Source organism: Orcinus orca, chromosome 3, assembly GCF_937001465.1.
Source record: "Orcinus orca chromosome 3, mOrcOrc1.1, whole genome shotgun sequence".
Taxonomy (NCBI): Eukaryota; Metazoa; Chordata; class Mammalia; order Artiodactyla; family Delphinidae; genus Orcinus; species Orcinus orca.
The window spans coordinates 35,178,886-35,204,216 of NC_064561.1; the positions used below are offsets into that span (position 1 = coordinate 35,178,886).

Genomic DNA, 25,331 nt, shown 5'->3' on the forward strand with positions numbered 1-25,331 from the left:
AGGATTTTTTTTTTAAATAGCTTTATTTATATATAATTCACATACCATAAAACTCAATTTAATTGTACAGTTTGTACAATTTAATGGTTTTCAGTAGATTGACAGAGCTGTGCAGCCATCACCACCATTCAGTGACCATTGCCAAATTCTCTGAAGTGACCATTGGAATTGTCAGGTTCGTGGAGCGAGGGTACAGAAGTTCAACTGAAGGGTGAGGAGAGAGAATGGAAAATAAAGACATGGATGCCAATACTGTAGAAAATTCTTCCAAATACTTTTCCTGTGAAGGGGTTAAGTAAAGGCATGGAAGCTGGAGAGTGATAGAAGATCCCAGGAGAATTGTAAGTTTGGGTTTTAGGTTTTGTTTTGTTTTAGCAGGTCCAATATTAGATCATGTTTATATGATAGTGGGCATGATCCATTAACCAGTGGGAGGTGTTATGGGTTGATATGTTGAAGTCCTAAGCTGCAACACCTCAGAATGTGATCTTTTTTGGAAACAGGGCCATTGACCAACTCACATTTACCAGGGCAGGGATGCATAATTCTCCTAAAGGGAGGTACACTGCGAGTTTCATGGCCCAGCCTAACATCAATGGAGGTGAGAAGTATAATCCTCCCCTTGGAATTACTGTATTTGAAGAATAATACAAGGTGCTGCACCTTGTAAGGAGTAAAGGCAAGGGATACGAGTACATAAGTATTTATGTTGGAAAATTTAATAGAGGAAGGATGAGGAAGTCCCTGTCTGACTGCTTCAATTTTCAGTGAAGTATGTGGTAATGCCATCAACTGAGGGTGATAAGGAATGAGGGATACATGAGTCAGGACTTTGAGGAGAGGCCTGAGCTAAAATTATATGTTATCACTTTTTAGCTAATGTGGGGAAACTTTTTAAAAAAATATTTATTTTTGGCTGCATTGGGTCTTTGCTGTGGCGCACAGGCTCTTCTCTAGTTGTGGTACGCAGGCCTCTCTCTAGTTATGGCGCACAGGCTTAGTTGCCCCGTGGCATGTGCGATCTTAGTTCCCTGACCAAGGATCGAACCTGCATCTCCTGCATTGGAAGGTGGATTCTTAACCACTGGACCACCAGGGAAGTCCCCTTTAAAACTTTTTATTATAAAAATTTTCAAACTTACAGAAAAGTTTAAAGAATAGCTTAATGGATACCATTATACCTTCTACCTAATATTGTTTGGTTATTATATCTTATTAGTTTTATTTTCATCTAAATCAACACTTCTACTTTTTTAAAAGAATTAAACCTTTATTTTTTTTTTTTAAAGAGTAGTTTTAGGTTCATAGCAAAACTGAAGGGAAGTTACAGAGGTTTTTCAAATACCCACCACCCTCACACATGCACAGCATCCCCATTATCAACATCCCCCATCAGAGTGGTACATTTGTCACAACTGATGAATCTATGCTGACAAATCATAATCACCCAAATCCCATAATTTAAATTATGGATCACTTGTGCTGTTGTACAGTCTATGGGTTTAGACAAATGTATAATGACATGTATCTATCACTGTGGTATCATACAGGGTATTTTCACTGCCCTAAAGATCTTGTGCTCTGCCTATTTATTCCACCCCACCCTTCACCCCCTGGCAACCACTGATCTTTTTACTGCCTCCATAGTTTTGCTCTTTCCAGAATGTTATATATTTGGCATCATACAGTGCGTAGTCTTTGCAGATTGGCTTCTTTCACTTAGAAATATGCATCTAAGATTCCTCCTCTGGGACTTCTCTGGTGGCGCAGTGGTTAAGAATCCACCTGTCAATGCAGGGGACACGGATTTGAGCCCTGGTCCGTGAAGATTCCACATGCCGTGGAGCAACTGAGTCCGTGCGCCACAACTACTGAGCCCGCATGCCACAACTACTGAAGCCCGCGTGCCTAGAGCCCATGCTCCGCAACAAAGAGAAGCCACTGCAATGAGAAGCCCATGCACCGCAACCAAGAGTAGCCCCCGCTTGCCGCAACTCGAGAAAGCCTGTGTGCAGCAACAAAGACCCAAGTCAGCCAAAAATTAATTAATTAATTAATTTAAAAAAAAAAGATTTCTGCTCTATGTCTCCTCATGGTTTGAGAGCTAGTAATTTTTAGTGCTGAATGAGCTTCCATTGTCTGGAGGTCTGGATGTACCACAGTTTATTTATCCATTCACCTACAGAAGGATATCTTGGCTGCTTCCACGTTTGGGCAATTATGAATAAATCTGCTGTAAACATATGTGTGCAGGTTTTTGTGCAGACATTCCTACTTTTTTTCCCCGTCACTTTGGCTTTTCGAAGATACCAATGATGATACCAATTATCTGATTATTTTCTTCAGGGAGTCATTTAATATTCCACTAAGCTTTGTGTGTTCTGTAAAGGGAATTTTTTTTGAGACTTGATTAGATTGACGATGCTGTGTATTCCATATTGTAACACATTAGATGACAAAAGATCATCTCAATATTAGTGATTTTATGTTTTCCCATTTGTTAGAGTGGTACTTTTTTTACCTTTTGCAATAGTAAGTCATCTTTGGGGTCCTACTTTGGAATCTGTAAATAACCTGAAACCTAACAACTTTCACCAAATTGCCTCCATTGACGTTCCTCATCTAAATCAATTATCACATCGGATGCGGCAAAGTGGTAAAGATGGTGTTTGAATTCATGAAATTCAGTGAGCTCATGTAGGAAGAGAGTGTGGATAAAGAAGAAACGGTTAATCCCTTACTCACCCCAACAGTTACAAGTATAGTGCAGGATGGTGCAGCAAAGGAGTGAGGAAAGAAACAGGTGAAAGGAAAACCAAGGAAATGGCCTCAGCAGTCTAAAAATGAGAGCTTTCAAGAAAGAGGAAGTTGTGAATTAGAGTAAGATGGAACTAGAGAAGTGTCCATTGGATTTGGCAAGATAGAATTCACTGGAGAAATTAGCAGGAGGCTTCACAGAGGACTGGGGACAGAAACCAAACTACAGTGGGTTAGAGTATATGAGAACTAACAAAGGAGAAAGAGCCATACTATGTACCTTTTTCAGAGGTGGCTTTAAGTATCTCTAGCTTAGGCATGTCAATAAACATTTATTGGCTTTCACAAATTTTACATTTATTTTCTTCCTTTGGTCATTTCTCTCAACGTGAGCTTTTTTTTTTTAAATGTCCTAATGTCAGTGGATTATTTTTTTAATTTATTTAATTAATTTATTTTATTATTTTTGGCTACGTTGGGTCCCCGTTGCTGCACACGGGCTTTCTCCAGTTGCCTCGAGCTGGGGGCTACTCTTCGTTGCGGTGTGTGGGCTTTTCATTGCAGTAGCCTCCCCTGTTTCAGAGCACGGCCTCCAGGCGCGCGGATCCCAGCAGTTGCGGCTCGTGGGCTCCAGAGCGCAGGCTCAGCAGCTGTAGCGCACAGGCCCAGTTGCTCCACAGCATGTGGGATCTTCCCGGACCAGGGCCCGAACCCATGTCCCCTGCATTGGCAGGCGGATTCTTAACAACTGCGCCACCAGGGAAACCCCTCAACGTGAGCTTTGAAGTGTAGCATGGTGGGATAAGATCTTGAAATACTAACCTTCATGGTTTTTACATTTCTTACTGCACTTCCTTAATTTTTCCTACCCAGGTGGCAAGCATCCGTAGAGCCAGGAGGAGAATTAGGATGATTCAAGTGAAAGTACACAGAAACAGCAAATATTTTTTCTGCTGTTGTTATTCTCTTGAATCTAGAGCTAACAGGGACTGTGAAGTGAATGGGGGAGGGAGAGGATCAATCAATTCCGGCTCAGGGAGAATGGATAAACGTTACTGTGACTGAGCTGGAGACAGAAGGTATTGAAGCCACCCTCTCTGTTGTAACAGTCTCCAGAAAATCTAGTCGACAAAATTTGATTTGTGATTGAGGTTCAGATGACTTCTAACTTAAAGGACTATTGAATGAGCTAGACTTGGAGTCCTAACTAAAACCTTTGTAATGAGAGTAGATGTCTCAATGTCTTTAGACTCTGGGGCCTTATCTTTTACACTGCCTCCACCCTCCTGGGCCCCACCCTGTACAATGTGGTGTTCATGTAGAAGTCATGAATGGCAGCAAGAAGAGAGGATGTGGTAGAAGGGTTCCAGGGAGAGTGGGGAAGGTGGCAGGGCATCCCAAACTGCAGACAATCCCCTCTTGTCATTAGTGTGGAGCATGGACGGGTATTCACAGTTAAGGGCTATGATGGAGAGATAGGGCCTGAGTGGAACTAGACACACCCCAAGCTTCTCATCACTTGGATTTTTACCTGTCAGCCCAACACACACAGGCCAGGTCCTGCATGTTCCTTGGCAGGCAGCATGGCAAAAACCTTGAGGCAAAAGTTTAGAGACTTAATAAACAGAGCGAAGTTTAGCTCATTCCTCCCAAAGAGACCTCATCCACACACTTCAGTACACTCTAGCCTGACACTCCCTCAGGAATGCAGTCCACTCATATCAGAGCTGAATTCTGAAAGATCTAAAATCTCTCCCTCTTCTTTTGCAGAAAGCCAGGACTATTACTACTACTACTACTACTAACTACTACTACTTAGCAACTTTATGGAAAGCTAGCCTCATTGGCCACTCACTCATGTAGCTGGTGTAAACCCTTGCTGGTCATTTATTATCATCTGTACCTTCATCCCTGTAACACTATTAAAGCTGCGCTCCTTTTTCTTCAGAGTAGTTAAATGACTTTGTAATGTTACATTTATAAGGATGACTGATTGTCTTTCTAGCTATACTGTAAACTCTGAAGGTAGGAATTGTCTTGGTTCTTTCTATAGCCTCTAGCACAGTGGTTATTTAAAAAATCTTGAGAGTTGCTAAATGACTCTAACATTCGGGCAGATCTCACTGATCCTAAAGATCAATTACCATCGGCACAGTCATCATTTCCAGATGTGTGTCTCTAGTTCAGAGCCTTTTCCTGAGGGCGTATGTATGCAAGATTCTACCTGACATCTCCACTTCCTCAAATTCAGTGTGTATCAAACCGAAAGTGTCAACTTGCCTATGCAAATGTGCTTTTTTAACCCAAGTTCTTTATCTCAAGGAATAGTATGGTCTTTCCTCCAACTTCCCAAGCCAGAAAACCTTGAATTCTTCCTCAGGCCAGAGGCCACATTTTACCCTTACGTGGAGTATCGTCTTTTTTTTAAAGCAACTAGACAGTGTCTAACTATATACGAGGTATTCATAAATAGTATTGGATGAATAGTCTGACTTCAGGTTTATTCCCATTCAATTAATTTCCTACTCAGCAGTCAGAGTGATGTTCTGAAACACATACCTGTTGCTGCTCTAATACCCTTTAATGGCTCACCATTGTCCACAGGTTAAAGATCAAACTCTTATTGCATGTTTTGCTCTTTATGATTCACACAATCAGATCTACTTACCCTTGCAGTTTAACTCCTCACCACTTTTCTGCTGGTGATACTGAATGTTCTGTTTCTCAAATATGCCAAACTCTCCTACCTTCCCATTTCATGTAATTTACATTTGCACTGAATCCTCATATCCCCAGCCCCCTTCATCTGACTCACTCCTACTAATTCTTGAGGTTCTACCTTAGCACTCACCTCCTGACCTGACCTGGACAAGGTTAGAAACTCCTGGCTAGATCACTAAGTACTTAGCTAATCAAGCACGTACTTAATCAGGCACTTAGTTAATCAAGGACTACATTGTCTTTTGCTACCAAACAGTTTTGTAGAGAATATTCTTATACTGAATTCTATCCATATTTGTATGGATATCTGAAAGATTAAGTCCTAGAAGAGGAATTTCTGGATCAAAGAGCACATGATTTTTGACTTTAACAGATACTGTCAAGATGATTTTTATGGGGACTTCCTTGGTGGCGCAGTGGTTAAGAATCCACCTGCCAATGCAGGAGTCATGGGTTCGAGCCCTGGTCTGGGAAGATCCCACATGCCATGAAGCAACTAAGCCTGTGCACCACAACTACTGAGCCTGCACTCTAGAGCCTGTGTGCCACAACTACTGAAGCCCTCGAGCCTAGAGCCCATGCTCCACAACAAGAGAAGCCACTGCAATGAGAAGCCCACGCACCACAACGAAGAGTAGCCCCCACTCATCACAACTAGAGAAAGCCCACACGAAGCAGCAAAGACCCAATGCAGCCAAAAATAAATGAATAAATCAGTTAATTTTAAAAAACGATGATTTTTATGATTAAGTTGTATGATATGCCATTTCCTCCTACCTTCACCTTAGTGTGTCATCAAAGTTTTGATCAATGTTAATCTGATATGGAAAGATTAACATTTCATCTTACTTTGCATAACTTGGATGATGAGTAAGATTATCTTCTCAAAAATGAAGAACATTTGCATTTCTTCTTTTAAGTTACATCTGTATGGATCTGGTTTACTTATTGATTTAAAAAAGCCTCTAATCAGAGGAAATTTGCATTGCATGACTTTGTGTTTGTCATTTTATTATGGAATTTTTCTACATCCAGATTCTTTTACTTTTTAAGAAATCACAGCTATCTTTTCTGGCTTCATAATCTTCTTTAGAAAGCCTCTCCATTTTGAAATTATAAAGACATTCTCCCACATTATCTTGTAATAGTTTTCTAGTTTTTTTAATTAAAAAAAATTTTTATTAGAGTATAGTTGACTTACAATGTTTTGTTAGTTTCTGCTGTACAGCAAAACAGAAATAGAGTCACAGATGTAGAAAACAAACTTATGGTTGCCGGGGGGTGGGGGGCGTGGGGGTGGGGGTGGGGAAGCACAGCAGGGTGAAGAGGGATAAATTGGGAGACTGGGATTGACAAATCCAGTCATATCAAATATGATATATATCAAATAGATAACTAACTATATATCAAATAGATAACTAACAAGGACCTACTGTATAGCACAGGGAACTCTTCTCAATACACTGTGATGACCTATATGGGAAAAGAATCTAAAAGAGAGTGGATATATGTATATCGTTTTGTTTTTTTTTTAATTTAAATCTGGAGTTTATTTTTGGTTCGAGAGTGAGGTAAAAGATGCAACTTCTTTCCAACATGCGGAAAGCCAGTTATCTCAAAATCATTTGTTGAATAATCTACATTTTTAGGAAATTCCACCATTGTTATTTTAATTTTCTTTGTGAAGTAGAAGTTGCTATCATCTGCTGAGGGGAGGTGGTAAAGTCTGAGGTTTGAGAAAAATTCAAAATGGGAAAGAAAAAGAAACAATAATGTTAGATGACATTAAGAGCCTAGTTAAGGTAGAAAGCAGGACCTTGCCATGGCCACCAACTCTGAAATTAGACGATTTTCTTTAGTAGTGCTTGACGGCCTGGGTACAAAAGCATAAGATACAGACATTTGAATCTGTGAAGTGTTGAATTTAATAGGGAGGTGAGAGGAAAAAGAATGCAAAGATAGAGGGTAGAGTGATGGAACATTGAGTCTAAGATAAGTAGTAAAGGGAATTAAATAGAAGGTAGTCTGGTAACAACTCACTCTAAAACCTTGTGGCTTAAATGGCAACATCTATTTTGTCCACAAATCTGTAATTTGGGTAGGGTTCAGCCCAGGCCATTCATTGCTGCTTCACACCTGGGGCAGCTAACTCCAAGGATGGGAATCAACTGAAGGTGAATGGCTTCCAAGAATGAGTATCCAAGAACACGAGGGAGACACTGTATCATCTTTGATGAATATGGTAGACAAGCTAATGACTCCACCACATATGCCCACATCCTAATCTCTGGAACCTGTTAATAGGTTACTTTACATGGCAAAAGGGACTTTGCAGATGTTACTAAATTAAAGACTTTGAGATTGGGGGATTATACTTGATGATCTATGTGGGTCCAGGGTAATCAAACGAGCCCCTATAAGAAGGAAGCAGGAGGGTCAGAATCAGAAAAGATGTGACAGTGGAAGCAGAGATTTGAGTGATATGCTTTGAAGAGGGAGGAAGGGGCTATGGACCAAGGAATGCAGGTGACCACCAGAATCTGAGAAAGACAAGGAAACTGATTTGTCCCGGGAGCCTCCAGAAAGAATGCAGCCCTGCCAACACCTTGATTTCAGCCCCATAAGATGCATTTTAGACTTCTCACCTCCAGAATCTTTAGATAATAAATTTGTGATGTTTTAAACCACTAACTTTGGGGTCAATTTGTTACAGCAGCAATATGAAACTAATATAGATGACTTAGCTACTGAAGTTACATAGTGCCACTTCCACTATAGTTAATGGGCCTTCCCAATTCATGGCGTGGGGAGGAAACAGACCACTGTCTCGCAATGGAAGAGAATGTCACTTCAAAGAAGAGCGTGTTGGTTAGGAGATATTATTGTGGCCATCTCTGGAAAATATTATCTGCAGTAGGAGGAAAATTGGGATCAACTTGATTAGTTAAGACCTATATGTTCAGAAGCCCAGTCTTCAGGAGCTGAGTACTTGTAAATCTTTATTAGGGCTTAACCGTGAACACTTTCCAATATGTGGCTTTTCAAGATTGGGTGCTTCTCAGAAATTATAGGCACTCTGGAGTAGTGTTAGCCAAAATATGGGAATATATTTTGAAGCTGTTCCAAATATCTATTAAAACTGCTAATAAATGGAATTTAGTACTTTATATAATGAGATAAAGGGGTTGTCTACCATTTCATACTCGAAGGATTGTATAATGCTGGGGATGAGAGGGGTTAGGTGGGGACAAGAAAATAAGGTTTGGGACTTGACATTCTCAATCTGAAACCATCATACATGTGGTACCAAAGATTCCTCCTAACAACTGTCCCATTTTCCTCATAATCTCAAAAGGGAAGAAATCATTAGCATCTACAAAAAAGGGCATATTTTTTTTCCCTTAAGGGATTTTCTTCTGTTAATAATTTAAAAACAAACACATTCTGAAACCCTCCCCCCAAAACAAAGCTCAAAATTTTCTAAGAATGAAAACTAATTTCCTTTGAACAAATCTTAACTAAAAATAATGCATGTAAAAATGAACAGGTCTTACTAGTCTGTCATACAGAGTGAAGTAAGTCAGAAAGAGAAAAACAAATACCTTATGCTAACACATATATATGGAATCTAAAAAAAAAACGGTTCTGATGGCAGGACAGGAATAAAGATGCAGACATAGAGAATGGGCTTGAGGACATGGGGAGGAGGAAGGGTAAGCTGGGACGAAGTGAGAGAGTAGCACTGACATATATACACTACCAAATGTAAATAGATAGCTAGTGGGAAGCAGCTGCATAGCACAGGGAGATCAGCTCAATGCTTTGTGACCACCTAGAGTGGTGGGATAGGGACGGTGGGAGGGAGACGCAAGACGAAGGGGATATGGGTATACGTACAGCTGATTCACCTTGTTATTCAGCAGAAACTAACACAACATTGTAAAGCAATTGTACTCCAATAAAGATGTTAAAAAAAAGAATTAAACACACACACACACACACACACACACACACACACACACAAATGAACAGGTCTTAGGTCAATAAAAAATAAATCTAAAAAAAAAAAATCCGCAAAGACCCCAAAAAGTTCTTCAGAAATAAAGCCATTTAAAACCAGTAGCCCAAGAGACAAGAATAATCACAATACTAAAACTTTAGTTGCAGAATGAACTACTTTTTAAGGGCTTTACTGAAGTATAACTGACATAATAAACTGTATGTATTTAAAGTGTACAATTTGAACAATTTGGTATGTTTGATATACATACCCATAAAGTTGTCACCATAATCAAGATAGTGAATATATCCATCACACACAAAATAATGTCACCTTTCTTATTCCTGATATTGCTAGTTTATGTATTTGTATATTCTCTATCAGTCTAGCTAGATGTTTATCAATTTTATTGGCTTTTCTCAATGAATTATTTTCATTGATTTTTCTCTATTGTTTTTTCGTTTTCCTGTTTACTGATTTCTGCTCTGACCTTTATTATTCCTTTTCCTCTACTTACTTTGGATTTAAGTTGCTCTTTTCTTTCTTATTTCTAAGGTAAAAGCTGAGGTCATTGATTTGAAACCTTTCTTTTTTTTGAAATATAGGCCATCAGTGAAGTAATTTTGTGCTAAATCTGCTTTAGCAGCATTTCACGTTTTGATATGTTGTGTCTTCACTTTCATTCTGTTCAAAATAGTTTCTAATTTCTCTTTTGATTTATTCTTTGACCAGTGGCTCACTTAAAAGTGTGATAATTGATTTCCAACCATTTATGGGTTTTCCAGAGATTTTTGCTATTGATTTCTAATTCAATTCTATTGTGGACAGAGAACATACTTGGTTTGACTGGAATCCATTTAAATTTATTGAGACTGTTTTCATGGTCCAGTGTATAACCAATCTTGGTAAATTTTGTGTGCTCACTTAAAAAGTATTCTGCTGGTGTTAGGTGATGTCTATAAATGTCAATTTGATCAAGTTGGTTCACAGTATTTTTTAAATCTTCTATGTTCTTTCTCATTTTCTATTTATTTGTTCTACAATTTAATGAGGGAGGCTATTGATATCTCTGACTATAATTACAGATTTTTCTATTTCTCCTTGTAAATCTATCAATTTAAAAAAATATGTATTTATTTTTGGCTGCGTTGGGTCTTTGTTGCTGCGTAAGGGCTTTCTCTAGTTGTGGCGAGCAGGGGCTGCTCTTCTCTGCGGTGCGCGGGCTTCTCATTGCGGTGGCTTCTCTTGCTGCAGAGCATGGGCTCTAGGCGCGCAGGCTCAGTAGTTGTGGCACACAGGCTTAGTTGCTCCGTGGCATGTGGGATCTTCGCAGACCAGGGCTCAAACCCATGTCCCCTGCATTGGCAGGCAGATTCTTAACCACTGTGCAACCAGGGAAGCCCAAATCTATCAATTTTTGATTCATGTATTTTGAGACCATGACTGGGTACATAAATGTTTAGATTTTGGCCTCCTGATGAACTGACTCATTTATCATTATGAAATGAACTTCTTTATATTCCCAGTAATATTCTTTGCTCTGAAATCTATTTTGTCTGATATTAATACAGCTACTCTAGTTTTTGTTTTCAATTGGTTAACATTATCATGGCATATCCTTTTTTTTTTTTTGTGGTAAGAATATTTAACAGATCTACCCTCTAAGAAAATTTTAAGTGTAAAATACAGTATTTTAATTATAGGCATGATGTTGTAGAGCAGATCTCTAGAACTTACCTTGCATAACTGAGATTTTATGCCTGTTGATTAGCAACTCCCCATTTCCCCCACCACCCAGGCCCTGGCAACCACCATTGTATTCTCTGCTTCTATGATTCTATTTTAGATATCTCATATAAGTGGAATCATGCAGTTTTTGTCCTTTGGTGATTAATTTAGTTTACTTGGTATAATGTCCTCAAGATTCATCCATTTCTTGCACATGGCAGGATTTCCTTCTTTTTAAAGGATGAATAATATTCCATTGCAGGTATGTATCACATTCTCCTTATCCATTCCCACATCTTGGCTATTGTGAATAACAACGCAACGAACGTGGAAGTGTAAATAACTCTTTGAAATCCCGATTTCAATTATTTAGGATAAATACCCATAAGTGGGATTGCTGGATCATATGGTAGTTCTATTTTTAATTTTTTGAGGAAGCTCCATCCTATTTTCCATAGCGTCACACCATATTAAATTTCCACCAACAGTGTATAAGAGTTCTATTTTTTCTACACCCTTGCCAATACTTACTTTGCTTCTTTTGTCATGCAGAAAGTTTTTAGTTGCATCTAGTCCCACTTGTCCATTTTTGCTTTGCTTGATTGACCTTTTGGTATCATAACCAAGAAACTGTTGCCAAGACCAATGTCATTAAGTCTTTTCCATGTTTTGTTACCGTAGTTTTAGTTTAAGGTCTTACGTTTAAGCCTTTAATCCTTTTTTAGTTGACTTTTGTGTAGTGTAAGATAAGGTTCCAATTTCCTTCTTTCGCATTTGGATATCCAGTTTTCCCAACACTATTTGTTGGAGAGACTATTCTTTCCCCATTTCCAAACGGAATTTGTCTGTATTGCTGTTGAATCAGTGTGTTTGTGGGAGGAAGGAGGGCCCAGGTCTTCCTCTCCCTTCAGCATGGTGTATCTTTTAACACCCTTGTACTTTTCACCTGTTTTTGTCATTATATTTGAAGTGTATTTTTGTTGGCAGCATATAGTCAAGTCTTGCTTTTTAATCTAATTTGATCATTTCTGCATTTAAATTGAGGTATACAGACCATTTACATTTAATGTGACTATTGATATGGTTAAGTTTAAATTCATCATACTGCTATTTGATTTCTTTTTGACCCCTCTGTTCTGTTTTCCTTTTCCTCTTTTTCTGCCTTTTTTTGAATTAATTGAATATTTTTTTATGATTCCGTTTTATCTTCTTTGTTGGTTTATTGGCTACAAGTGTTATATTTTAGTGATTGTGTTAGGGTTTACAGTACACATTGTTAAGTTACCAGTCTGTCTTCAAGTAACATTATACCACTTTACATACAGTATAAGGAACTTACAATCATATACTTGCATTCTCCCCTCCAGGGCTTTGAGCTATTGCTGTCATACTCTAATTTTAAGTATGTATAAACTACAGACCACATTGCTATTCTTTTTGTTTAAACAGTCAATTATATTTTAAAGACACTAATAAGAAAAAAGTTTTTTATGTCTGAAAGTAAGTTTTCATCTTTGCTTCTGAGAACTATTTTTGTTGAGATAGTTTTAGGTTGAGTTTTTCTTTATCATTGCTTTTCAGCAATTTGTGATGTTTCATATTTACTGTTCCTAGATTTCTAGTTTTCATCATATTTGGAAATGTTTCCACCAGTATTTCTTCAAATGATTTTTCTGTCCCCTCCTTCTATCTTCTGGGAACTCTGATTACATATATATTAGGCTGCTTGAAGTTGTCCCAGAGCACCTTGGTGTTCTGTTCATTTTTAGAATCTTGTTTTGATTACATGTTACTTTAAAATTTACTTTTTTGAGTGCTTGATATTTTTATAAGCCTATAACTTTTCTTGGGTTTTGTTCTGGGATGTAATAATTAAGTTTCTTAGAGTCTGATCCTTTTGGGTCTTCCTTTTAAGATTTGTTAGGTGGGACTAGAGCAGTGGTCATTTTAGTACTAATTATTACCCAGTACTGAACACTTCTGTATACCCTACTCAATGCCCTATTATCATGAGGTTTTCCAGTTTGGCTTGTGGGAACAGGCAGTATTTTCTAGCCTGTGTGAACTTTGAGCACTGTTACTTTTAATTTTGGAGGGTGGCTCTTCCCTAGGCTTCAGGTAGTTTCCTTATATATACGACTAGTCAGTATTCAGGTGATTACTTGAGGGACCCTTTGTGTATCTCCAGAATTCTCTCTCCCTGCAATTTTCTCCTTTCTAGTACTCTGTCCTGCAATCTCTAGCCTCTTTCTCATCTCCCCAGGTCTCAGTTCTGTCTTTTCAACTCAGTTAGTTCGGTGGGCTCTGCCTGGGTTCCCCTTCCCTGCATCATAGTTTGGAAACTCTCTCAAGGCTGTAAACAGCGAGCAACTGTAGGGTTCACCTTGATTTTCCTAAACTCTAAGGGATTGTTGTGTTTCTTATCTCATATCTAGCACCTTGAAAATCATTCTTTTGTATATTTTGTCATTTTGGATAGTTTTAGGGGTGTGTGTGTGTGTGTGTGTGTGTGTGTGTGTGTGTGTGTGTGTGTGTGTGTGTGTGTAGGGTAGGAGGAGCAATAAATCTGATCGCTGTTACTCCATCTTGGCTAAAAGCAGAAGTCTTGAACTATTTCTTTTTTTTTTTTTTTTGCGGTACGCGGGCCTCTCACTGTTGTGGCCTCTCCCGTTGCGGAGCACAGGATCCAGACGCACAGGCTCAGCGGCCATGGCTCACGGGCCCAGCCGCTCTGCGGCATGTGGAATCTTCCCAGACCGGGGCACGAACCCGTGTCTCCTGCATCGGCAGGCGGACTCTCAACCACTGCGCCACCAGGGAAGCCCTGAACTATTTCATTTTATTAGACAATTTTTCTAATTTCTACATTTCCTCTGAACTTAATTATGTATTAATATCTAATAAAATAATTTATTATGAAAAGTTATTCTTACTGTAATAGTCTCTGTTGGTCCATCAATGGGGAAACATTACAAAAAAGATGGACTATAATATCATACCAAATGTGTTAATCAGATATTTTAGATGGAGAATAACCACTTTCTAAGTAGTATATTACCATTAGTGATTCTGGAGACAAGTTGGGGAGGGGAGGGCCGAGACAATAAACACAGCTTAAATAGAAGGATTAACGTAACTTCATATAATACAAGTTGTATAATTGGGTCAATGACTTAATGTGTGATTTTATTTCATATTACTTAAATATAAATCAAACACCCAGGAATCAGGCAGATGCCAAGTAGCATAAGACAAATTCTCTAAAGAGGTTATGAGCAGAGTTTCTAAGAATTAACCGCAGTTTGTTAAAAATGCAGATTTTCAGACCAAACCCCAGATTTTAATTTAGGAGGACTGGGATGGGGTCTAGGAATCCATAAATTATTAACCAACTCAGTGACTTTGGTAAGAGATAAAGAGGTTGCTACAGAATTAAGCATACCTTTATTTCTTACTTGAACTGGATAAATGGATGATGGGCAGGACAGAACGAACATTATTAGGAGAATCAAAATAGAGGCAAGCCCAAGTCAAGGTATTTTAGCCCTTAAGGTTCAGATTAGACAAGGCCTCCAATATCAAACTAAAAAACCTGGGGATTAGAGTCTTGAAACCACCTAAGGTTTCAGAATACAGAAATAATAGTTTGAGAGTCAGCATTTTTAAAAGAATATTGACTTGATGGAATGAGCTGCAAAGCTGGAAAGCCTGTCAGAAGGTTTAGAATGAGGTAATAAGGGTGAGCATCAAGGAAGAAGTACTGACAATAGAAACTAAAATGTCAGAGACATTTAGTAAATGTAAAAATTCTGAACTTCCTTTCACATATGTAAGGAGAGGAAGTTAATATTAAATACGAGATTTAAAAATATTCATTACAAACAATAATAACAAAAGTAGCAACAATAACAATAAAAATAATAAGAATGAAATAATCTTCAACAGGCTTTTCAGATGTTTACTTGCATGATTCTTGAAACTCCATTAAGAGCAGTTTGTATTGCCTGAAAGGAGTATTAAACAGCAGTGTTAGTTTTCTAAATTAAAATGAATTCATCAGTCATTATGAACTAAAAACAGGCACCTTCTATCTTCTCTAAGGCAGATGAAGCAATGCGTGCGCTCTTTAGCATAATTTTATTTATATTTCTTCATTCACTATTTCAGCCAATTTCAGTTTATTGTCAAAGATACAGAGATTTGTAGTCAAGAAAGAAGGAAAATCTACTTCTTCAAAATTACAAATTGGACATTTAGGTTAAAAATGCCAAGGGGGGGCTCCCCTGGTGGCACAGTGGTTGGGAGTCTGCCTGCCGATGCAGGGGACACGGGTTCGTGCCCCGGTCCGAGAGGATCCCACATGCCGTGGAGCGGCTGGGCTCGTGAGCCATGGCCGCTGAGCCTGCGCGTCCGGAGCCTGTGCTCCGCAGTGGGAGAGGCCACAACAGTGAGAGGTCCGCGGACCGCAAAAAAAAAAAAAAGCCAAGGGTATGATAGAGGGATTAACTCTGGTAGGGGGTGAGTAGGAGCAAAAAAGTCAGACAAGGTTTCAAGGAAGATATAACTTGAGCTGGGCTTGAAGGACAGATGGGATTTGAAGAAATGGAGAATAGAGAGTATGGAAGCAGGAAAGAAAAGGCATTTTATACAAAAAATCTCAGTAAGAATTTCTTTTATATCAGAAACTGTTAACAACTTTTCACAAAGATGGATAACTTGCTCAATGCTGTGAAAGGAAATCCAAAGGAAGATGAGACTTATGGACATTTATTCATTTCTTACCTTCTTTTAGCGGGGTTTTGAGAACAAAATTTTCTTTACTTTCATGAAGAAAAGACTTTGAAGGATCAAAGTGTTTGATACCCAGAACTTTATTCAATTCCTCCTGAAGTTTTGTTTCATGTTGTTTTCTTTTAGCAAGTTGAGCGCGGAGTTTTGACACCTCCTATATAAGAAAAAATACAGTCAATAAATAATTATTGAAGATCACGTTGGTGAAATGCATTACCAATGTTACTGACAATTCCAAAGTTGTTCATTTTTCGAAACTTAATGGCAAAAGCCTACTAGATATAGGCTTTCAGATTATAAATTACAAAACGACTTTGAACAGCGGCAACAAAGAAGACAAGTCATTTAAATCTTCTTGTCCCTCTACAGATACAAAGCTATGTTTCTGATAAAAGTTCAACACCAAATTAAATGCTGAGATCCACTACAAGCATGATAGCATGAGAAGCTCTGCTGACCTGTTCCCTAGTGATATAAAAAATTATAAAAAGGCAACCAATTAAAGCCTCTGAAAATGGTCTTAAGGTGAAACAGCAAGTGAAGAAATATTTATTCAAGCAGATCCACAAAAAGGTGGTTAAAAAAGGCAGCGGTCTATTGTGTTTGAACCAGTCCTGTTCCCTTTCTCTCCAATCCCTGCTTAGCGAAGCAAAGACTTTACCATCAGACCCTTGCAGCCAAGTGCACAGGGCTCCCTCTTTCCCTAGCTCTCAGTCAGAGGCTTTTCCTGCCAGGAGGAGCAGGACATCAGCATCTCTCATCTTGCCCCCCAGCTACCTGTTGCTCTGAACCACAGCAAATGTTGTTGAGAGGTGGAAGGTCTTTTCTTCCAAGGAATGGAGGCCTTATCTCAGGTGCAGAGTGCTGGAAATACTGAGACCCTGATCACCCTTTCCCTGGCTCATGAGACAATGGTTTCAAACCAAGAAAGGCAAGGTGAGAGAACCTCAGGGTGCTCCCCATCTCTCTCTCCCCCCAAGTCTATTGAGCATCTAGCTACTGGGACAGAGGTGTCATTCAGAGAAAAGCTTGCCATTGTCCGCAATCCAGCTCTGAAGCCTGGGCTCAGAAATTTTGCCTGGTGGGAGAAGCAGGCTATAAAACACAGAGCTCCTAATTTATTCCCAAAGGAACTGACTTCACTTGCAACAGAGCTTAGAGAAGTTCAAGCTGAAGGGTGCTCTCAAGAACAGTAGAGAGACTTCCCTGGTGGCGCAGTGGTTAAGAATCCACCTGCCAATGCAGGGACACGGGTTCGAGCCCTGGTCCGGAAAGATCCCACGTGCTGCAGAGCAACTAAGCCTGTGTGCCACAACTACTGAGCCTGTGCTCTAGAGCCTGTGAGCCACAACTACTGAGCCCGTGTGCCACAACTACTGAAGCCCATGTGTCTAGAGCCTGTGCTCTGCAACAAGAGAAGCCACCACAATAAGAAACCCATGAACTGCAACGACGAGTAGGCCCTGTTCGCCGCAACTAGAGAAAGCCCATGCGCAGCAATGAAGACCCAATGCAGCCAAAAAAAAAAAAAAAAATAGAATAGTAGAATTTGTAGTGCAAGGGAATTGGAAAGTGATTCAAAATGTAGGCTAGGACTTCCCTGGTGGCGCAGTGGTTGAGAGTCCGCCTGCCAATGCAGGGGACGCGGGTTCGTGCCCCGGTCCGGGAAGATTCCAACCTGCCGCAGAGCGGCTGGGCCCGTGAGCCATGGCTGCTAAGCCTGTGCGTCCGGAGCCTGTGCTCCGCAACAGGAGAGGCCACAACAGTGACAGGCCTGTGTACCGCAAAAAAAAAAAAAAAAAAAAAAAAAAAAAAAATGTAGGCTAAATGGTAGGCTGTCTGCTTTGTAGAGGAGAACTGCTGAATGAGACGAGAGGGAGGAGCCCTCCTGGAGTACTGACATAAGACACAATTCCAACAAAGGAGCCAGAATTAGATTGGATTAGTCTGTACAGCAACTTATTATGCCCCAGGGCATTGTTGAAAATAACAGAGGGATAAGCCAGCAGCTATGAGTATTTGGGGAGAGAGGAAGACAGCCTTACCAAAACCAAAGTCATCTCAGGTGACTGTGGGCACACCCCAAACCGAACCTTCCTCAGTAGCAACATCAGTGGCACAAACTACTGGGGCTGGGGAGGAGGAATACACTTCACTAAATAAGAAATAACAACATACCTGGAAAGGGATAGCAGTACCCAGAGGTGCTACCACATCTTACCTAAAACATCCATTTTCCAACAAAAAATTACAAAGTATGCAAACAGGAAAGCATGACCTATATACTGGGAAAAAGCAGGCAACAAAAACTGTCCAAGAGAGTAATCAGATATTGAATTTATCCAAAAAAGATTTTAAAGCCATTATAAACATGTTCGCAGAAGTAAAGGAACTAAAAAAAGGGAGTATACTCAAATTACTAGAATCAGAAATGAAAGAGGGGACATTACTACTGATATTACTAAAATAAAAAGGATTGTAAGGGAATATTATGAACAATTGTATACCAACAAATCAAATAACTAAAATGAAATGAACAAGTTCCAAGAAATCCACAAACTCCTGAAACTGTCTCAAAAAGAAATAGTCAATCTGATAGACCTCTAATAAGCAAATAGATTTAACTAGCAATCAAAACCACCCACAAAGAAAAGCCCAGGTCCAGATGACTTTACCACTGAATTCTACTACACATTCAATAAAGAATTAATACCAGTTATTCACAAACTATTCCAAAAAAACGGAAAGGATGAAACACTTCCCAGCTCATTTTATGAGGTCAGCACTACCCTAATAAAATAAAACCCACCCCACCCCAATATCAATATCAACAGAACTAAATGTGATTTTACAAACCGATTTGAGTTGGCTATTTTCATCTTTCAATTTCACAACATGCTTGATTTTTTGCTTTAGATTCTGATGACCCAATAATTTAGCATACGAATCTCTTAGTTTATTTAGCTGCTCCTGAGCTGCACCATGTTCATTCAACAAAGCCTGTTTCTCTGCTTCAAATGCATCCAGTTGTAGCTGAAAAATACATTTTTTTATAAAGTTAAGATTTAAAGCTGCTAAATCTTACTTGACTCATATAAACTATAAGTACAACTAAAGTGAAAGAAAATAAAAAGGCAAAAGATAAAAAAACATTATGCTGACTTACTCTTAGGGTTCTCCATAAATTGACCTTTTTTTTTTTTTTAAATTGACTCTTTTTAAAACAAGTTGTTTTTCATTTCAAAGATCACTATTAAAACAGAGGGAAAGAAATGAGGAAAGAAGCCCTGCTAGCCAGCTTAATCTGTATCAGCCACATCACCCCATTATAACTAATACTGTCTTCTGACTCTATTTAACTACCAAGATTAGCATTTATCCTTTTATGATCAGCGTATTAGAGAAACACTGAGAAAAATCATAACAAAGTAAGTGTCACAAATTTACATAGCTTGATCAAAAGTTCACATCAGCAGAGCCTTCTAAGCTATTAAATTTAAGAAGCTTATTAAAAGGTAATTTAAAAATTTTTAGTTTTAGTTTTGGCTGCCTTGGGTCTTCATTGCTACACACGGGCTTTCTCTAGTTGCGGCGAGCAGGGGCTGCTCTTCTTTGTGGTGGTTTCTCTTGTTGAGAAGCATGGGCTGTAGGTGCGTGGGCTCAGTAGTTGTGGCACACGGGCTTAGTTGTTCCACGGCATGTGGGATCTTCCCGGACCAGGGCTCGAACCCATGTCCCCTGCATTGGCAGGCGGATTTTTAACCACTGCACCACCAGGGAAGTCCCTAAAAGGTAATTTTTAAGCCTATAAAGATTACATTAAAAAAAAAGTATGCATAGGGACTTCCCTCATGGCGCAGTGGTTAAGAATCCGCCTGCCAATGCAGGGGACGTGGGTTCGAGTCCTGGTCCGGGAAGATCCCACATGCCGTGGAATAACTAAGCCCGTGTGCCACAACTACTGAGCCCACATGCCACAACTACTGAAGTCTGCGTGCTCTAGGGCCTGCATGCCACAACTACTGAGCTCGCATGCTGCAACTACTGAAGCCCACTCACCTAGAACCTGTGGTCCGCAACAAGAGAAGCCACCACAATGAGAAGCATGCATACTGCAATGAAGAGTGGCCCCCGCTCACCATAACTAGAGAAAGCGCACACACAGCAACGAAGACCCAAGGCAGCCAAAAAAAAAAAAAAAAAAAGTATGCATAATAATGCAATAAAATTTATAGGCTTTTTAAAATGGGAAGTTAAATTGTTACTGTAAAGGCACAGCAAAATGATCTTTCAGAAGAACCATGTCACTTTCATGACTGACAGGGAACAACATGAATTCTTAAATACAAGTAAGCTAAGTCCTAATTGACAGACCTGAAAAGGTTTTGTTTTATTATATAATTCTTCATAGAGGAGACGCCACTTATTCATTTCCTCAGTTAATTCTGCCGTTGATTTTTCTTTTCCAGCTTTTCTGTAAGGGAAAATTAAATTTTAAACCATAGTATACTAGAAAAAATAACTGAGACACATGGCATTTCGGTTCTAAACTTAAATTACCTTGCTTCTCCCTTTTCCAGTTGTTTCTTAAAGTCTTCGCCTTGTTGCTTGAGTTGGTTCTGCAAATCAGTTATTTTTTTAAGAGAAGAAACTGTGATTTCTTTAACTTCTGCTTCTTTAAGTGTTGATTTGGTCTGCAGATCTAGAAGCATCCTTGGGTTTGAGAGAGAAGAGTCCACTAAACAATTTACAGCCATTTTAGTTTCTTTAACTCAAGCAACTATCAAGAACTGTACTTTTTTAACTGTGTAAATTCTTAATTTGCAATTGAAGATCACACAAAGCAAGCCATGGGACTACAGTTTCCTGCATCACTTAGTAGCTGGCATTCAACAACATTAAATTGTCTTAATGGTTCTCAGGTCACAGATATCACCAGGTTTTATTTTTCCCCAATACCTTGCATATTCTTGATTTGCATTCTCAGTTGCCAATATCTCATGCTGAACATCCTCTGCACTTTTCTCAGCCTTGGCCACTTTTTCGTGAAGTGACATGTTCTCCACCTTAAGATCTTCTATCTCACTTGCTGCTGATGCTTTATAGCTTATAAAAAAGAAAAAAGGTTAAAGGATTTTTCTAACTGCTGTATGCAGGACAAACCTATAGCTGATTAGCTTATATTTTACGCACTTTTAGGCAGGGGTTCCCAACCCCTGCCCGTGGACTGGTAGCGGTCTGCAGCCTGTTAGGAACAGGGCCGCACAGCAGGAGGTGAGCTGCGGGGCGAGCTAGTGAAGCTTCATCTGCCACTCCCCATCACTGGCATTACTGCCTGAACCACGGCCCCGCCCCTCCCAGTCCCAACCCCATGGAAAGACTATCTTCCATGAAACCAGTCCCTGGTGCCAAAAAGGTTGGCGACTGCTGCTTTTAGGTAAAACAAATAAAATCTTATCTATTTTTGCATTTGCATAGGTAAGAATTCAATGTTTTGAAGTCAGTACTTATATGAACTTATATGACACATGCTGTTCATTTAAAGAGTCAAGTGCCTACTATGTGCGGAAACTAGGCCTAGAGATGCAAAGAAATCAACTACCAAACATCGAAATTATCCCCAAACAAAAAGCCCACACATCCTTCCACCTATTGTCACAGACTTTATCATCCTGTGGGTAAGAGAGGGAAAAAAATGCCCCCACAGGTCTTTGCAAAAAAAAAAAAAAAAAAAAAAAGGAAAAATAAATATATATAATTAAATTTGTAGTAAGTGTTTTGAAGGAAAACTACAGAACACCTTCGCTGATTAGCTGATAGAAATGGAAGAGGCCTTTCTGAGGAATTTACAGTTAAGCTGAGACATGATGGATAGGAAGGATTTAGCTAACCAGTTGGGGACAAGTATTTCAGAGGGAAAGGATGCATATGTGCTCAGAGACAGGTAGAACACAGTCCATAAAGAGCTGGGACTGGAGTCTAATGAACAAGAGAGGCAGGGGCAGAAGCAAGAGGCATGAGGCCAGTCATCACTGGTGGGGCACAGTGAGTGGGATTACCTGAGGGATAAAGGAGAGACTTCAAAGGTCTCTAAAAAGTGTGTAGATTATTCTAGAGATACATGGAGAACTGACTGGGGAAGGGGCAGGAATGCTAAACTGGAGGATTAACTAGAAGGCAATTAATTTTCAGCCCAGGTGAGTGGTAAAAGAATCTTGAACCAAGGAGTTGGCAATGGTAAGATATGAGCTCTCTTTTGGAGGCAGAATTGAAAAATTCAAGAAATAGATTGGATGTTGGGAGAAGGGGAGAGAAAATGATCAAGATGACTCTAAGATTTAAAGAACGAGAAACTCAGAAGATGGAGATATCACTGACTGGGCTCAACAAGAATGAGAAACTAGAGGGAGAAAGAGGTAGAAAGGAGATCAAGAGCTGTTTTGGTCAGGTTAATGTTAGACGATAGTGAGATATCTACTTGCAGAAGTCAAGTAGGAAGCTGGATACATGGGTAGGAAGCTGAAAGGATAGGTCTGGTTTGAAGAAATAAATTTTAATGTTATTAGCATACTGATGGTGAGTGACATCATAGAATGGTTGAAAACTTCTTAAGGCAGTACTTTTTAAAATAGCAAGAAGGGAAATCGCTTTTCAGGGTTGAGAATAGCACTAAAAATTATATATATATTTAATCTATATAATTCATATTCATGTTGACATGCGTAAATTATAATTAAAATATATATACTCACATACATTATGTGTGTGTATATATATATGTATGTCATAATATATCAGATGTAGGAACAGATCACAGGGGAAAGAAGGTACTAGTCAATGAATGGGTACTAGGCAATTGATTATCCATATGGGAAAACAAAAGTAAATTTTATCCCTTTATCACTACACATACAGAAATCAGTTCTAGGTGGAAAAATGAAAAGTGAAACTTTGGAACTTTTAGAAAAAAAATAGGTGAATATCTTTATGTTCTTGGGATAGAAAGAAGTTTTGGATGTGAACGTGTTCAATAAAAATTTGTAAACTTAAGCACATTAAAATCAAGAATTTCTGTTCATCAGAAGAAACCATAGGCACTTCCCTGATGGTCCAGTGGTAAAGAATCCACCTTCCAATGCAGGGGCCTCGGGTTCGATCCCTGGTCAGGGAACTAAGATCCCATATGCCGTGGGGCAACTAAGCCCGAGTGCCACAACTATTGAGGTCGCATGCCTCAACAAGAGAGCCCATGTGCCACAAACTACAGAGCCCACACACTCTTGAGCCCGCGCGCCACAACTATAGAGCCCATCCACCCTGTAGCCCGGGCACCACAACTAGAGAGAGAAAACCTGCACACTAAACTAGAGAGAAGCCCGAGCGCTGCAACAAAGAGACCGCATGCCGCAATGAAAGATCCCACATGCCCCAATGAAGATCCTGCGTGCTGCACCTAAGACCCGATGCAGCCAAAAAAATAAAGAAAAAAAATAGATAATCAGCAAGGACCTATGTATACCAAGGAGGTCTATCAACACTCTGTAATAACCTACGTGGGAAGAGAATCCAAAGATGAATAGATATATGTATATGTATAACAGAAAAAGATACTGTACACCTACAACATATACAATATTGTATATAAATGTTACCCCCCAAAAATAAAAATTAATAAAGAAAAGAGGTAGTGAGACACAAGCTTTAAAAAAAAAAAGAAGAAACCATAAAGAAAATGAAAAGACAAGCCACACTTTGCGAGAAGATATTTGCAATCCATATCACTGATAAAAACTACAAATCAACAAATAACAGAAATGAAATGAGAGAGAAATGAAAAAAAGTCACATACAAGCCTGTTACAGAAAAGGAAAGATAAATCATCCATAAGAAAAAGCTCTTTTACATTTATTACACTGGCAAAATTTATGAAGTCTGACAAGTTTTGGAGGGGAGATAGATCATTGAGAACTCACACATCACTAGTAGGAGTGTAGATTTTCACACCCACTTTGTAAAGTGATTTGGGCATTAAATTTTAAGGTTGAACATTCACTTAAATATTACTTTAGATAAATTCTTACACGTGTATACTAGGAGACCACAAGAATATTCATTGAGTACTATTAAAAAAATGAAAGAAATGGGAAACAACCCAAAAGCCCAAACTGAGAATGGATAAATAGTGGTAGATTGATAAAATCAAATATTCTGTAACAGTGACCATGAATGAACACTGGCAACACTGTGATTGAATCCTAGAAACATACCTAATGCAGAGTGAAAGGGCAAGTCCCAGGATATGGCATACACTACATGACATTTTTGGTGAAGTTCAGGAAAAAACAAAACTAGATAATATATTATTCATATGGATATACATGCTATACAGTTATACACAGGAAAAAAAGCAAGGAAATAATCAATGTAGACTCTGAGATGGTGTTATCTGTCGGAGGAAAGCATGAAGGCATGAAGATGGGATAGTGGAAGAACTCATATATATACCAAGCGGTTGAAAATCTTTTAGCCTGTAGGTTGTCTTCTATGAGCTCATGCATGTTAATTTTACCTTTATGCTTTATAATTTATGTATACATTGTATATCTTTTCTATTTGTTGAACATACTAAAATAGATAAAAGAAGAGCCCTTACCCCCAAATTATATAAAGTATATACAATAAGTAAAAATGTTAACATTAATATACTCTTGGTGTGAGATTGTGTGATGTTTCGGTATTTGTTGTATTATACTTTGCAACTTGTAGTCCCCTCCAAAATAAACTTTAAAAAAAGGGAAAATAACAAGTGAGAAAAATAGGAAGTGAAGAAGTGGATACAGTATATAATCTTCTATCAAGAAGATGGGCTATGAGATGCAAACTATTATATATAGGATGGATCAACAACAAGGTCCTACTGTATAGCACAGGGAACTATATTCAATATCCTGTGATAAGCCATAATGGAAAATAATATGAAAAGGAATGTATATATATATATGTATAACTAAATCACTTTGCAATACAGCAGAAATTAACACAACACTGTAAATCAACTATATTTCAATAAAATAAATTAAAAGAAAAAAAAGAAGAAGATGGGGGGAATTCGCTGGTGGTCCAGTGGTTGGTTGGGACTCCACGCTTCCATTGCAGGGGGCACGGGTTCGATCCCTGGTCGGGCGAACTAAGATCTCACAAACTGCGCGGCCAAAAAAAAAAAAAGGCTACGAAGAGGAGTAGAATTTTGGGGTAAGAAGGGTGCTGGGAGTGACAGGTGTTATTGGATAACTGCAGAAGGAAGTGGGGGGTAAAGAGAGACTTTTTAAAAATG

At 39.0% G+C, this 25,331-nt stretch overlaps 1 protein-coding gene across 6 annotated transcripts in view; it reads right to left on the minus strand.

Moving 5' to 3' along the window:
- Positions 1-25,331, minus strand: part of HMMR (hyaluronan mediated motility receptor) — a 44,096-nt gene continuing 18,765 nt past the window's right edge. For 2 of the 6 annotated variants that reach the window (XM_033432037.2, XM_033432040.2), the window contains 6 exons: positions 20,957-21,103; positions 20,558-20,710; positions 20,372-20,471; positions 18,854-19,030; positions 15,989-16,151; positions 2-204 (listed from right to left, as the gene is read on the minus strand). In XM_033432037.2, the coding sequence (XP_033287928.2) occupies positions 119-204; positions 15,989-16,151; positions 18,854-19,030; positions 20,372-20,471; positions 20,558-20,710; positions 20,957-21,103 (826 nt within the window). In that variant the 3' untranslated portion in view covers positions 2-118. Of the gene's footprint in view, positions 205-14,631; positions 15,211-15,988; positions 16,152-18,853; positions 19,031-20,371; positions 20,472-20,557; positions 20,711-20,956; positions 21,104-25,331 lie in introns of those variants that run through there. The other 4 variants (XM_004271968.4, XM_033432039.2, XM_033432041.2 and 1 more) reach the window with 3 other exon arrangements.